Source organism: Homarus americanus, unplaced genomic scaffold (genome assembly GCF_018991925.1).
Source record: "Homarus americanus isolate GMGI-L3 unplaced genomic scaffold, GMGI_Hamer_2.0 scaffold36970, whole genome shotgun sequence".
Lineage (NCBI taxonomy): Eukaryota > Metazoa > Arthropoda > Malacostraca > Decapoda > Nephropidae > Homarus > Homarus americanus.
Genome location: NW_024740094.1, coordinates 4,849,984 through 4,866,933, shown reverse-complemented (window position 1 = coordinate 4,866,933; position 16,950 = coordinate 4,849,984). Strand labels below are relative to the sequence as shown.

At 39.4% G+C, this 16,950-nt stretch overlaps 1 protein-coding gene across 1 annotated transcript; it reads left to right on the top strand.

Moving 5' to 3' along the window:
- Positions 1–1,048: 1,048 nt before the first annotated feature.
- LOC121875182 (ubiquitin-conjugating enzyme E2 D3-like) lies at positions 1,049–16,107 on the top strand. The gene is made up of 5 exons (XM_042379629.1): positions 1,049–1,130; positions 5,167–5,275; positions 6,666–6,839; positions 14,295–14,403; positions 14,625–16,107. The coding sequence occupies exons 2-5, from the start codon at positions 5,252–5,254 to the stop codon at positions 14,762–14,764; spliced, it is 447 nt and encodes a 148-aa protein (XP_042235563.1). The 5' UTR covers positions 1,049–1,130; positions 5,167–5,251; the 3' UTR covers positions 14,765–16,107.
- The last annotated feature ends 843 nt before the right edge of the window (positions 16,108–16,950 follow it).

The window sequence follows — 16,950 nt, the reverse complement described above, 5'->3', positions numbered from 1 at the left end:
CATTAATTAAGTCTCAGGACGTATACTGAATAGCGTTCTCCTGCACGGTGTTCTCAGAGATATCCCACCACCTACTAACTTGTCCCATCAATTCTTAACTTCAGCGAGTGAGCCAGCCAAGCCTGGCCACACTGTGTTCTTGTCATAAGTATAATAACGTGTCCTCCGCTTATTACTGCATAAGCTCGCCATTATTGATAGGCTTCATTTTATCTATAAGTCAATCGTCTTTTATACCAAAACACAAACCTGAGGCTGGAGACACTTACCATTATGTTTCAACCGCTAGAAATGTAATAGATGAATGCAATGTTATTAGCAGATCCTTGACAACAAAAAGGAGACGTTAAAGCTTTTCAGGATGGTTATTACAAAGTGTCTAGGAAATAAGTTGATAACAATAATAGAACACGGAGGCCAGCAGCGCCATGTCCAACAGAAAATACGATCTGGTTAACAACTTACCTCTTTCTCAAACAAAACTTATCTAATATTTTATAATAACAAGAGAAAAACACACATATACTTAATAAATACTGTATGCTAGATCAGGACGGGCCAAGAGGGATGTCCGGCCAACTGTAAGGATCACCTTATTTCATCCGATGATTAAAACCCCAACGCTGCCTGGAGAGTTAGGTTAGGTTAGGTTGGCGTAGTTAATCCTAAGGTCGAGTGGTTGGAGTGCTCATTGTTATAAATTCGTTGGAGACTTGGCTATGTGGCTTGTGAGTTGTGAGTCCCATATGATTGAGTTATAGATTTTGAACTCTGATATTTGTCATAATAACAAAACAAAAAACACTAGCAAGTTAAGAAAACCTTGAGAAAATTAATGTTATAATCACAATCACCCTTACCTACATCACCATCAAGCTGACCAAAAGTCTCTGAGGATTTTCATTCACTTTTATACCTGAACATACGTCAACGCTATATTGACGATGAATAGTAGCGTTACCAACAGACACACAAACATAATTCATGCCAGACGCATCATCAGTAATTCCTAGAATAATTTATCGTTCAAAGATAAAAAAAAATCTTGTCTTATCGATGGTGTTGATAAGAGTCCCGTAAGAGAGCAGCGCAGCACAACACGGTGTTAGCAACTCTCGAGGCCAACCAAGGTGCGTATCCGTTTGTGTTACTCGTGAATGATAATTGTGTTTCTGGTGCATTATTTACATGTGTTTATATGCTATTGTAATTATCTTACAGTAGTTGACATGTTATTGGTTAGTCATTAATGTGTAACTGATACATTACTGGTTCTCTACTTGTCCTGTAGATGTGTTACTGGTGTATTAGTTGAGTTGGTGTGTTACTTGTGTGTTACTGGTGTATTAGTTGAGTCGCCGGTGTGTTACTTGTTTGTTACTAGTGTATTAGTTGAGTTGTTGGTGTGTTACTTGTGTTACTGGTGTATTAGTTGAGTTGTTGGCGTTACTTGTGTTACTGGTGTATTAGTTGAGTTGTTGGCGTGTTACTTGTGTGTTACTGGTGTATTAGTTGAGTTGTTGGTGTGTTACTTGTGTGTTACTGGTGTATTAGTTGAGTTGTTGGTATGTTACTTGTGTGTTACTGGTGTATTAGATGAGTTGTTGGTGTGTTACTTGTGTTACTGGTGTATTAGTTGGTTGTTGGTGTGTTACTTGTGTTACTGGTGTATTAGTTGAGTTGTTGGCGTTACTTGTGTTACTGGTGTATTAGTTGAGTTGTTGGCGTTACTTGTGTGTTACTGGTGTATTAGTTGAGTTGTTGGTGTGTTACTTGTGTTACTGGTGTATTAGTTGAGTTGTTGGTGTGTTACTTGTTTGTTACTGGTGTATTAGATGAGTTGTTGGTGTGTTACTTGTGTGTTACTGGTGTATTAGTTGAGTTGTTGGTGTGTTACTTGTGTGTTACTGGTGTATTAGTTGAGTTGTTGGTGTGCTACGTGTGTGTTACTGGTGTATTAGTTGAGTTGTTGGTGTGTTACTTGTGTGTTACTGGTGTATTAGTTGAGTTGTTGGTATGTTACTTGTGTGTTACTGGTGTGTTAGTTGAGTCGCCGGTGTGTTACTTGTTTGTTACTGGTGTATTAGTTGAGTTGTTGGTATGTTACTTGTGTGTTACTGGTGTGTTAGTTGAATCGCCGGTGTGTTACATGTTTGTTACTGGTGTATTAGTTGAGTTGTTGGTGTGTTACTTGTGTGTTACTGGTGTAGTAGTCGAGTTGTTGGTGTGTTACTTGTGTGTTACTGGTGTATTAATTGAGTTGTTGGTGTTACTTGTGTGTTAGTGGTGTATTAGCTGAGTTGTTGGCGTTACTTGTGTTACTGGTGTATTAGTTGAGTTGTTGGTGTGTTACTTGTGTGTTACTGGTGTATTAGTCGAGTTGTTGGTGTGTTACTGGTGTATTAGTCGAGTTGTTGGTGTGTTACTGGTGTGTTACTGGTGTATTAGTTGAGTTGTTGGTGTGTTACTGGTGTATTAGTCGAGTTGTTGGTGTGTTACTGGTGTATTAGTTGAGTTGTTGGTGTGTTACTGGTGTATTAGTTGAGTTGTTGGTGTGTTACTGGTGTATTAGTTGAGTTGTTGGTGTGTTACTTGTGTGTTGGTTGAGTCGTTGGTGTGTTACTTTTGTGTTAGTTGAGTTGTTGGTGTGTTACTTGTGTGTTAGTTGAGTCGTTGATGTGTTACTTATATGTTACTGGTGTATTAGTTGAGTCGTTGGTGTGTTACTTGTGTGTTACTGGTGTATTAGTTGAGTTGTTAGTGTGTTACTTGTGTGTTACTGGTGTATTAGTTGAGTTGTTGGTGTGTTACTTGTGTTAGTTGAGTCGTTGGTGTGTTACTTGTGTGTTACTGGTGTATTAGTTGAGTCGTTGGTGTGTTACTTGTGTTACTGGTGCGTTTCTTGTATTAATGATGCGTTACTTGTTTGTTACTGTTGTGTTACTTGTATTACTGGTGCGTTACTTGTGTGTTACTGGTGTATTAGTTGAGTCGTTGGTGTGTTACGTGTGTGCTACTGGTGTGTTACTTGTGTGTTATTGGCGTTTTAGTTGAGTTGTTGGTGTGTTACTTGTGTGTTACTGGTGTGTTACTTGTGTGTTATTGGCGTTTTAGTTGAGTTGTTGGTGTGTTATTTGTGTGCTACTGGTGTGTTACTTGTGTGTTATTGGCTTTTTAGTTGAGTTGTTGGTGTGTTACTGGTGTTTCTTTTATTACTGGTGCGTTACTCTTGTGTTACCGGTGTGTTACTTGTATTACTGGTGCGTTACTTGTGTTACTGGATAGATACTTGCATAAATGGTACGTTATTTGTGTTACTGGTGCATTACTTGTAGGTTACCGGTGTATTAGTTGAGTTCTTGGTGTGTTACTTGTGTGTTACTGGTGTTACTTGCATTAATGGTGCGTTACTTGTTTGTTACTGTTGTGTTACTTGTATTACTGGTGCGTTACTTGTGTGTTACTGGTGCATTATTTGTGGGTTACTGGTGTATTCGTTGAGTTCTTGGTATGTTACTTGTGTTATTGGTGCATTATTTGTGTTATTGGTGTGTTACTTTTGTTACTGGTACGTTACTTACGTTACTGGTATATAAATTGTTACTAGTGCTTTATTTATGGTACCGGTTCGTTATTTGTGTTACCGGTGATTTATTTGTGTTACTGGTGTGTTATTTGTGTTACTGGTGTGTTATTTGTGTTACTGGTGTGTTATTTGTGTTACTGGTGCATTATTTATGTTACCGGTGCGTTATTTGTGTTACTGGTGCATTATTTGTGTTACTGGTGTGTTATTTGTGTTACTGGTGTGCTTTTGTGGTACTGGTGCTTTATTTGTGTTACTGGTGTGTTATTTGTGTTACTGGTGCGTTATTTGTGTTACTGGTCTGTTATTTGTGTTACTGGTCTGTTATTTGGGTTATTTGTGTTACTGGTGCATTATTTGTGTTACTGGTGCATTATTTGTGTTACTGGTACCTTATTTGTGTTACTGGTGCATTATTTGTGCTATTGGTACATTACTAGAGTTAAGATGTGATATTTGTGTTACTGGTGCGTTACTCGTATTAATGATGCGTTATTTGTGTTAGTGGTGCGTAATTTGTGTTACTGGTTCGTTATTTGTGTTACTGGTGCGTAATTTGTGTTACTGGTTCGTTATTTGTGTTACTGGTATTATTTATTACTGGTGCTTCATTTGTGTTATAATAGTAATAATAATAATAATAATAATAATAATAAACGGTCTATTGAAAAAGTTCTACAGCCCGAAGGCTGAAAATATACATTGGACATAAATGACTTGGTACATACATGTGAGCTGAGGTGTTGAACAGCAGACACGTAGTGTAGCAACTCCCTCACAGATGGCGTTATGAGGGGCATCAAGTGGAGTAGTAGTTCCCTCACAGGTGGTGTTATGAGGGGCTTGACGTGGTGTAGTAATTCCCTCACAGATGGTGTATGAGGGGCCTGATGATGTAGTAATTCCCTCACAGATGGTGTTATGAGGGGCCTGATGTGGTGTAGTAAATCCCTCACAGATGGTGTATGAGGGGCCTGATGTGGTGTAATAATTCCATCACAGATGGTGTATGAGGGGCATCACATGGCGTAGTAATTCCCTCACAGATGGTGTTATGAGGGGCATCACTTGGTGTAGTAATTCCCTCACAGATGGTGTTATGAGGAATCTCACACGATGCTGCAGCAACTCATTCACTACGTGGTGTCGTAGCATCATGGGGAGACCACTAGGTCTGTTGTCACAGGACCTCACTCACTTGGTTGTTACTGTTGAGTTGTTTTTCACTGACTTAAGCACTGTTCACCACTATTCAACACTGGTTCCATTCCTTTCCAAAATAGTAACTTCTGGCGAGAACTTGTTAATATTCCTGTGGGGAGGAGGGTTCAGGGGACGGAGTTGGTATGGGCCAACATAATAATTGACGTGGCTGCTGCTAGAGCAGCGCCAGGTGCGTCTTACTGGTATTATTTGTGTGACTGGTATTATTTGTGTTACTAGTGCATTATTTGTGCTATTGATACACAACTGGTGCGTTACAAGTATTGCTGGTACGTCATTCGTATTACTAGTGCGATATTTGTGTTAAGAGCATCACGTTACTCTTACCGTACTCATTTGTTTCATATCTATTACAGGTTCGTTACATGGCCGACGCTGACAGGGATCACAAATAACAGTAACGTAACACAAGAAAAGATTCTACTCATCGTGGTAGTGAGGATGGCGTTACTTAGAATAAATAAGGTTGGTGATTGTAAAAATGTTCCACACCCAGCCTTAGATAGGATAAGTTAGGCTATATTGGTATAGTGTTAAGCCATAACTTATCATCCTGAATTACGTTGAAGATTAATATACTAATGAGGGCACATATGGCACAAAAAAGAAATTGGCAACTCAGCACAACTTAGTCCTAGGTTCAATCACAGTCCTCTCTCTTTATCCCAACAGTTCAGGAGTGAAGGTTTGGCATTACATCCATTACAAAAGATTTAAATAAAATTTAATAACAAAAAAGTTACAATAATAAGTGTGTAGGTTCCATAAGATAAATTGAGAATAAAGAATAAACATGATCCTGAATAAACAACTACTATTGGCACCGTGTATAAACAATAAACCACCTTACAACACAATAATTAATTGCATTCTACACACCATGAATAATTATAAAACAGCACTGAATATAATACTCAACTAAACCAGATTTGAAAAGGTATCCACCACTGACAAACTCAAACGTCCTTCCACCTCTAAGGCCAGCCAATGACTGACATCACTCCATACTCCAGAGGACTACAAACCTAATACTAATATTCATCAATTCCCACATTATTAAGCTACAAAAATATCTACATACATACAAATTTGTTTTTTAATGTATCAAGTACCAGCCCTGCTCACACACAATTACACAAAATATCTTATTTACACTACTTGAGGGTAACATGCCCCCTAAATATTTCACTATGCACATTACACCTTGAATAACAATAGGACAAGTTAGGCTACATTGGGATATAGGTTAAGTTATGTTGGGATAGGTATCATAGGTTAAGTTAGGTTTGTTGGAGGTATATTAAGTTAGGTTATGCTGCGGTAGGTTAATTTAGATTATGATGGGATGAGATAAGTTAGGTTATGTTATGATAGGTTAAGTTCTGTTATGTTGGGATATTTTAGTTTATATTGGAGATAGATTAAGTTATTTTAGGTTAGGTCAAGTTAGGTTATGTTAGGGTAGGTTAAGTTAGGTTAGGTTAGGTTTAGGTTAGGTTATTGTGGAGTAAGTTACATAAGGTTTTTAAGCACTGCTCCGTAGGTGTTAGTTCTTAATATATTTTCTCTAAATAATTTAATACTGATGACGTCGAGTATTTGGACGGTCGGGAGGTGAAAGAGAGATACAGTATTATTTGTAAATGTTCGAAAGAAGTGTGTGTGTCATTCTTGAGAGGCAGGGAAGTCTTGGGGCCAAATTTCACATCGATCCTCACTGTTATTTACGTGAAAACTTCGTAATCAGACACACAACAATTATAGGTTTTCTTTTATATAAATAATGACAGTGTCTCTTATGACACAGAGATAGCACTTTCTCCTGTTAGGTCACTGACACATCATCATCCTCCAGGACCTGCAGGAGCTGGTCAAGAACCCGCCGCCTAACTGCTCCGCCGGGATCAAGGACAGGGACCCCTTCCACTGTGAGGCCACCATCATTGGCCCTAAAAACTCACCATATCAGAGGGGCGTCTTCCACCTCTCTGTGAAGTTCCCCAAAGACTACCCCTTTACACCCCCTGAGGTAAGACCTCAAGTGCTACTACTGAAGGTAAAGGAGATCTCATTAGCTGGTTCCTGCTTCTTGAGGAAAGATCAACCCTTACACATTGTAAAAACCTCACAACCTCTTCAGAAGGTTATTACTACTATTACATGGATGTTATCCAAACACACTAAATACCTATACTCAATTTTTCCTCTCTCAGTTTCATGTTTTAAGTAATGAAGGAAACGTAAACATTATGGCATGGCACAGTTTGTATGACACCATTATACCTTTTAGTCTTCTTGGCAACGATGAATTTATTTCGTTGCTTCACACACACACACACACACACACACACACACACACACACACTTGTAGGCCTGATACGTGTAAGGCCTGTGAGGAGTGAGACTTGTCAGTATACAGTCCCACTTAAAAGTAATTTGCTTGTAGTTATTTAGTCCCGTTGATATCGGTAAGATGCCTGAGACTGTCGATAATTATAGTCCATTTGGACGTCCACATCTTCCACAAAAGGTGGTTAATCAGACTCAAGACTGGTGTATATGTACTGTGTGATATATACAAGTCTAAATACTATACAATTAATTAGACTGGCCCCGTGATCTATTACTGAGAGTTCTCGTTGTATTTCGCGCTGTCATAGGAGGGAAGATCAGCTAAAACTAATGGCCCATCACTTTTTTGGGAGATTTTAGTGTATATAAACAGAAAATAATTTCAGTTTCAATATTTTGCAACCTTTTGCTAGGTAAATTTTAGCGTGAAATTTATCGAAAATCTAACGTACAGCTGCATTAGTGCATTACAATTAAATAGTGAACATTGCTTTCTGACTTCATTCTTTAACAACCCAACTAACATATTTTTTTCTGTTTCAGATTCTGATGCATTTATAAGTTGATAATATTTGCGATGGCTGCTTGTGTCAGGACGAGGAACCAAAAATCCAGCCATCTCAGTCACTATCTTGGGTCTGGGAGAGAGCTCCTGAAGTCGGAGTTGCCTACATTGAGAGATGCTTTGAGATACGGTGTTTTAATCAGGCAAATCAGTGAAAAGAACCAAAGAACTTACACAAACAAAGACATTGCCAGTGATATGACCAAAGCTGTCTTGGCACAGTACACTCTGGCTAACGCTCAGTTCAAGCCTCCAGTCATAACAAGTCAGAAGAATATTAGTGAGAGACTGCTAGCCAGTTGGGAAAAGGCAAGAGATATCTCTCTTGGGAGAGGAAAACTTGCAGTTAAGGACAGCTTTGCCAAGCAACTGGACCAGTTATTTGACATAATTACTTGCAAGTGCCCAATTGTTCTCTGTCCTGAGTTTGGATGCGATCGTGACTGTAAATCCGAGGCCCACATCTCCTGTATTTGCAAGCGTGAACTGAAGATTCCTGTGATCGAACTGGCATTTGTCAAAGCACAGAGAGAGAAGACTGGCAGTATAGGGGCTCTCATGATTTCTAGCCAAGATATTCCGGAGTCCAAGAGACAGGAGGCTGCCACAGAGAGACAGAAGAGGAGAAGAGTTGCCGAGGAAAAGAGACTTGAGAAGGCCCAGGGTGAGGTAAAAAAGGCCGATGATTGGAGTCAAGCTGATTCAGAGTTTAATGACTTCCCCATGGCTGATCCGAGTGCTGACCAGGAGAATGGTGACTTTGTCCCTAACCCAGAAAATAATGATCCCAAACCTTCCAGGCATAAGATTCGAAATAGGAAAGATATCCCGAGCATAGCTCTGGCCAGCATGCGACACCACACTGGTCTCAGAGAAACTGCAGAGATAGCAACAGCTGCCTGGATTGACGGTGGTTTGATAACACCTGATGATGTTCACCTGGTGATAGATCATAACAAAGTAAGGAGAGCTCAGGAGAAACTTGTCAGTAACCTAGAAGAGGAGTTTGATAAGGGGATAAGAGAAAATGGAATCAATTGTTTGTTCTTTGATGGGAGAAGGGATGACACTAAAGTGTTCATGAAAGTTGGAGATTCTGACAAGTTGTTCCCTTGTAACGGGCCGAGTTTTCTCTTTTCAATAATTTACCATCCAGCTACTGTTTTCTGTAGTATTCTATTTACTCATATACTTATTTGTTCTGTGTAGCATTCCTCCAATGAGTACCCTGTTCAATATACTTATTCTCCTTCCATTCTGTACATATATATTTATTCTTATATGTTCTTACTTATATTCTTATATGTTCTTTACCTCTGTATACCTTATATTCTCATATATTCTTATATAAGTAACTCTTATGCTTCTTTACTTATGTTTTCCAAGTCAAGGTTCTTTCTTTTCATTTCCTTTCATATAGATTGTATTCTCAGTTTCAATGTTCTTTCCTTTCTGAAGTATACTTTGTTTATGTCTTTCTTATACATGGGTTAGTCTGGGGAACCATGTTATTCTTTGTACAACACTTTTTATACTTACAAGGGGTAGCTGCCACCACCCAGACTTTTCATTATATAACAGAACTCATGGAAGGGTTTTGGGTAGTGTGGTAGATGTATAGGCACGTGAGTAAGTATTATTTTCTGGGAACCAATGTTTAGAAGGAGTAGAGTGGTGATACTCAGATTACTAACTCAATATTTATTAATACAGTGAGTGGAGAAGATGCATCTTAGATTCACTCAGGCTAAACAGAACCGAAATTAACTTATTAAGTCATCAAACACTTCAAGAACTTATTACCTCATTAAACACCTCCAAATATTCATTACTTTATTGGACACTGTTGTAGTATTTCTGTGACAAGTAAGATTTAGCAATGCTCACACACTGTCAATAACCCTGGACCCGCAGGTCTTACTTTAACAAGGAACAAATTACCTTCTCAATTCGTGGTTAGAACCTCATACTCTCAGGTTATTCTTTCATGGGTACTACAGATGAATACATAACACACTGGGCAATTCCACAATTAGTAACATACCATAATTCTTATCACTTCACAAGGAACCACCTGGTACCTTGACCTCTCATTCAGGGGTTCAATACTTAACCTGGGATGACTATATTTCTGCTAGTCATCCCCAAGCATGGATATTAATACGGCTCCATACATATAACCAAGAACAGTGGGTAGACCATGATCATATGACGGAGTCAGTGGGCCAGAGTTGTTTACAGGCTCGCTCGCTAGCTTGGAGCGCCTGGCCCGGGAAAAGTTGACTCGTGGCGGTGGGCCGTGGCGTCTGCCAAGGAATCTCGCCCTGGGATTCTAATCTCGCCACCTTAAAGACGTCTTTCGAGAGACATCGTGCCCATCGGCGGCTCCCGAACCTCAGGAGTGTTGCTGCCCCCCACAACAGCGTCTGTAGACGTGGAAGAAGAGTCACGAATGCGTGAATATTTAACTTCACTATACAAAACATACGTCTGGCACCGGTTCAGACGATAGCTAGAGCTCTACTTTACTTGACTTAATTGGCACTGAAGGTACTATGTTGAAACATGAACACTGATATTCGCAAAAATGACTAAGTTAAACTGAGTTAATATGGCGGCGTGGAACACAAGTGAACATACCTGTAGACGTGGAAGAAGAGTCACGAATGCGTGATTCTCCCTCGTGTAGAGGTATATACGTGCCCCCGCTGGGCGGCTTGGGCCTCCATATTCATGTCAGAAAGGTCAATCTTACCAACAACATACCTTCTCTACCATGTTGGATCACCGTATATTTAATTATGAACTCCGGTGTTCCGGATCAGGGTAATTTCCTATGTCTATTCATATAATCTAACCAGAGGTTGAGCTTGCCAGGAAAAGGTGGAATATACACGTTGATAACAACAATTCTGCAAGCTCAGGCCTGCCGCGAACAAGGAACTATTCACAGGGAGACGTTAGATCTTGGAGATTATACCAGTTGACAGAATAGTTCAGGAAATTAATGACTTTCTTAAATAGATAACTGACACTAATTAAACTATAAACATCAGATTCTCTGATGTCGGGGCGACAAAATGATCTAACTTCAGTAGCGATCAGAAACTCATGGGTATTCTTAGGAAACGAAACCGATGGGTATCGTTTGTCCTGGCAGACTCAACACTCACTTACTTGACACGTCTTACCAACAATAAGGACAGTTGAAGCGTTCAACACCACTCATAATGGATTTTGAATGTTTCAACTGTAAACCGACATATCTAAGCTGATTCTAAACCAGGGTGTTCTCTCTCACATTCAAATACATTATATAGAGAGGTTGGTTTCAGTAAGTCAGAGAAAATGGGATAACGGAGGACTGAGGCGTCTTGAAGTGACGAGAAAACGGACTCCTCAGATGGAGGACTCAAAATAAAAGCAGAGGTACATGTTTTGTGGGCTATTGAGCGTAATATGAATCATTTGATTTTGGCGTTAACTGACGTGTACGACCGTGGTCGTTACACCCTGCCATGGTGAAGGAGGAACACTACTCCTGCTGCAGTGAACCAGGAGGGAAGTATTTGTGGCATTTCACTCCAGAGAAAGATGACATCAGGAAACCAGCTGAGATAGTGGCAGATAACATTGTGAACTGGCTCAGAGAGAGGAACGTAGACCAGACCCTGCAGGCCATTGGAGGGGACAGCACCAACACGAACACAGGGTGGCAAGGGGGGTTCATACAGTGGATAGAGCGGAAGAATGGGAGGAAGCTGGTCTGGATTGTTTGTGACCTCCACACCAACGAGTTGCCACTCAGACATCTGATCCAGGAGCTGGATGGCAAGACTCTTTCAAACAACAGATGGTCTGGCTCCTCTTGGCAAGATGCTGGACTCTGCCACTGAGTTAGAAGGACACTTGACCTGTACTATGGTTACATGATTTGCAGTGCCATCAAAACTGGGGTCATGCCTGATAGACTTGCTTACCTGCAGATAGGTCCAGTCTCACATTCTAGGTGGCTCACAACGGCTCTCAGGTTCTGCAGAATTTGGGTCGCTCATCATAAACTGAAAGGGAACCAGCTTCACAACCTGAGACTTATTGTCCAATTCATCGTGAGTGTCTACTTGCCAAATTGGTTCAACACCAAGGTCAAGTCATCGTTCTCCGAAGGTCGAGGCATGTTCTCTTCCAGCTTGAGCTCCTGAGGAGTCAGCCAAGGAAGGTTGTTCAGATTGTGGAGCAGACTGTGAGAGAGATCTTCCTGGTATGCTCATCCCGAGGCAGTTCTGCAGACAATGCTCTGCAGTAAGGATGAGGAGGAGAGAGAGTGGCAGTCAAAAAGATCTTGGATATGAGACTTATGAGGATCTGGGCATGACGAATCAGTTGGTGACGATTCCTTCAGGGTCAGGAAGACTCCTGAAGTCAATCTAGGTGCCAAGACCCTCACTGATCTCATAGATCTGATAACATCCAGGCTGGCAGTGAGCCCTCTTACCTGCAGCCTCACCAATGTTCAAGTCAGAGCTTTCCTGGACAACCCCATGCATGTCCCTGCCTGGCCCTCGCACACCCAGAGTATAGAGCGTTGTGTACAGCAAGTGAGCGAGGCCAGCAGTCACGTGTACAGCCAGGAGAGGAGGGAAGGCTACATCCGAGCTCAGGTGGTCAGCAGGGAGGTGATGAGTAGAAACAGAAGCAAGAAAGACATGTTCTCTATGGTGTGCAGCAACACCGGGTCGTAGTAGTAAAACCGGTTTTTGTATTTGATGATTTTGTTTTCTAAAGGAATATTAAATTTAATAAATGTATCAAGATCATTCGCTTCACTATTCTGGATCATTTTCATCCTAATAAATTAACCTGATACATTTACTTTACTTTAAATAAGCTATTTAGTGGTGTTGGTAAAAGGGTGGGAACACTGAATTTTCATAAGATTTCAAGTTAAAATTTACCTAGCAAAAAATGAAAACTTTTCAAATCTGAAGATATCACATGATTCTGCACATAGAACTACATCATTAATACCATGGGCCGATTTTTCAAACTCAAAAAAAAAAAATTCGCCTCCGTATGACACCCTACTGAGGCAAGCTCTTGTGTTAGGCAGGCTTGTAATGAGGTAGTTCAGGTGTAGATCTTTACTCTAAGGGGTGCAGCTCAAGACTACTAAGGGGCTTGGCTAACCCACGCCCGTAGAGAGTAATTCCTGTACTTGCCACCAGAGCGATCTATGAGTCAAACTTCAAGAAGGTTCTCGAAGGAGGAAGTAGTCACCTCCGTGGAATGTCAAACAGAACTACAGTCAGCGGTGTTTACATTACGCTTATAAACAACCGGCTGGTAAATGATCCCTTTGACCCATGAATCTTAACTGGCGGTGTCATTATCTATATATTACTTATCTAACTATCTAACATACTTGACGCATTGCAAGTGTAAAGCAAGGTATCTAATTACCACATATGAGCAATCTACTCAGTGTTTAAAGAAATACCAACTACTAAGAGAGAGAGTTGCATCATAATGCGACAAGCGGACTAGACAAAACATCCGCGGGATGTTTAATGGTACGCCAAGCACCATGAACAACGTCTGCCCTCTACAGGTCATTGAATAATGAATGTTCATTATTATACATCCATGGTTGTAAGTTATTAATTACTTACTCTAAATTTTACAGTATGTAAATTATACTGGTGACACACACACACACACACACACACACACACAAAATAATAAACAATGTGTTTCAACATTTTCGTACATAATGAGTTCAGTAATCTGACAGAAGATACTTCTTTTACAGTGTACATGTTTTACCTATGAACTACTACAGTTGACTTGGGTTCGGCCTCTCTGATCAATCTTCAAGTATGATTGTATGATGAATTAACCCCTACATACAATGCCATTGTACTCAACAGATTAAGGCAATATATTCAAGTGGCTAACTCATTGTACTCAAGATGATAAAATTTCTTATTGGGCAAGTTCATTGTACTCTAGGGTTCAACTTATTGAACTCAAGGGGTCAATTTATTGTACTCAAGGGGTTAATCCTTCTCAATTGGCTAATTCAGTGAACTCAAAACGACCACCTAACCTAACCTAACCTAACCTAATCTAACCCAAGAGAATTATTAATTTGTATTGACATTCTGTGTAATAGAATTTAATCTATCATTTTCCGAAAGTTTGTCTCCAACTCCATCTATATATCTGTCTATATGTCTGTCTGTCTGTCCGTCCGTCTATCCATCTATCTCCATCTGTCTGTATATCGATCTTTCTATAAATTGCCTCTTTCGGTAATTTCCTATCTCACCATCTATTATCTCTCCATCACTCTATATAACTATATATATCCCTCCACCTGTGTAACGATCTCTCATTATATCTCCTTTCTATCGATGTAACTCTCTCTCTCTCTCTCTCTCTCTCTCTCTCTCTCTCTCTCTCCATCGCTATAACTGTCCGCCCATCTTTGTCTATCCATCAGTTTTATAACTTTCTCTGTCTACATTTCTGTCAGTCTCTTTATATCTCTGTTTCTGTCTCTCACAGATCAGTTTCATCACTAAGATTTATCACCCCAACATCAACGATAAGGGAACCATCTGTCTTGACATATTAAGGAAAGGTCGCTGGAGCCCAACTCTTTCCCTGTCTAAAGGTAAGATAGTCCCCCCTCCCCCTGCTCTCAGAACAGGGACACTTGAACGGTCTAACCTAGTCTATCCTAACTAAACAGGAGCTGATAAGATTTAAAGTGACAATTGATAATGAGATTTAGTATAAAACAGTTAATGTCAGATGTGATTTTCGTCCTGTGTAATTTTTGTTCATTGACTGTTGTTTACAATATTCTAAAACCATGAACTTTTCAACTTGCAGTGTTGTTGACCATTTGTGCTCTGATGACTGAACCTAACCCCAAGAGCTCCCTACGCCCGGAAATAGCCAGGGAGTATGAGAAGAGTCGAGACGTGTACAACAGTAAAGCCAAGGAATGGACTCAGAAATATGCCTTGTAGTATGACACAGAGTTTGATAGTATAACATGAAGGGCCGCCCTAGAAATATCCTTTGTAGTTTGACGCAGATTTTATGGCCTGGAATCATTTATTAAGTTACTTTAAAGCTCGGTTCAACTAGGGATTGATTTACATATTATTATATATAAAATAATATTAATGCCCCAAGTCTTTCCATATAAAAGCAAACAAGTTCTGTAGACTTGCTCTGAAAATGGTATCCGTTGAGCATTAGACTTATGAAATAAAGGATTAACCAACCAGTTTAGTTGGGCGTCTGATTTAGGTTAGGTTAATTATCATAGAAGAACAGAAGTAAAATGATCTTAACACAAGGGGGCAAATCAAGTAAGGAGTCAAACTATAAGAACTGTTTATTAACTTAACTCTTAACAACAAACAAGGACTTCTCATGAATTTAACTTCTAACGAACAAGGATTTATCATTACTAAAATAAAAATAAACCAGGAATGGCTATAAATGTTACTTCTTTCATCTTAACTCTTCAATGTGACTAACATTAAGCAAGTCAGGGACATGGGAACAACACCTGACATATAGAATTGAGGCTAAAACTCAACAGTAAACACAACACAACACAACATAGGAGTAAGACCCAACATATAATCAGGGTGATACCAGACTAGAAATGATGATTCACAATACTAATTCTTAATGCTCTTTGGAGATCTCAGTTAATACTCGGTTGGCTGCTCGGGTCCACAACACAAGTTCATAAGCAACTCCTGTAAGGGCTCTGCACATCTGACCTCTGGGCAATGTCAAAATTCTGGTAGAGACTGACTGTTACACCAGCCATTTTTTCTTATTTTGTTCCAAACACCAGCGGGGAGGTAGAGCTCAAGGTGTGACAAGTTGGGGTAGTCACGTGATCCTTGTCCTGCTAAATTCGTTGATTTCAACTGCCGTGAATAGGGCTACAATCCTGCGGTTGTTTTGGTTTGTTGAGAGAGACCAGCTCATAAGGTCCGAAGTCATTAGAGGTCCTTCCTGTCACATAGTGAATGACAGTTTAATATAAAGGGACCCAGAAGTATGCCTTGGAGTATGACAGAGTATGACAATATAATATAAAGGGACCCAGAAGTATGCCTTGGAGTATGACAGTATAACATAAAGGGACCCAGAGGTCCTATATCGCTTGCAGTGTGGTGCCCTGAATATAACTTACCGTGGGAGTGGACCTTAGAGTGTTTAGGCTCAATGCACAGCTTTTGAACCTTTGATTTGTATCACAGACAAACATATAACACTGGTTTAGAATTGTTATTACTTTGCATGTAATTCTCATCATTCTGTTTTGTAAACAATACAAAAAATATGAAATAGTTTTATTATTATTCTAAAATGCATTGACAGCGTGTTAGTGCTGACCAAAAATATTATTTGACATCTCTCCAGTTGGGTTGTTAGTATTGAAATGACTGCTAACTACATCCAAAGAAGAGGTCAGACAAGGCTGAGTAGTTTAGCAGTAAAATAATGAATATTCATTGAGAAACACAAGGTGTAAGACTCGAATTTTATTATATAAAAAGTGCAGTGCAAATCATATGAGTAAATTATTTGTTAATTTATGAAATGTATTACAATTATCTATTTTATTATTATTATTCTTACCATCATTACCATTATATGCATTAATTCTACTTACAAGTAACACAATATATATATATATATATATATATATATATATATATATATATATATATATATATATATATATATATATATATATATATATATATATATATACACTAGCAGAATCGCCGCCCTCTGGGCGGCTCATCGCTAGGCCAAGGTAGGACGCCACCCTCCGGGAGGCTCCACATTGTCTCACTGTTCAGTCCCTAAAACTTCTTCTTCCATCAATAGTTCATTAACGGTGTATGTAAGTTCCACCATGTTTTTCACTACAACGGTACAGCAAAGTATATTTTTTTAGCATTAAACTGTTATTATTTTATTGTCTAATCATCACTTCATATAACACCAACCATCATCACTACATATAGCATCATCCATCATCATTACATATAACACCATCCATCATCACTACATATAACACCATCCACTATCACTACATATAACACCACCCATCATCACTACATATAACAACATCCATATCACTACATATAACACCACCCATTATCACTACATATAA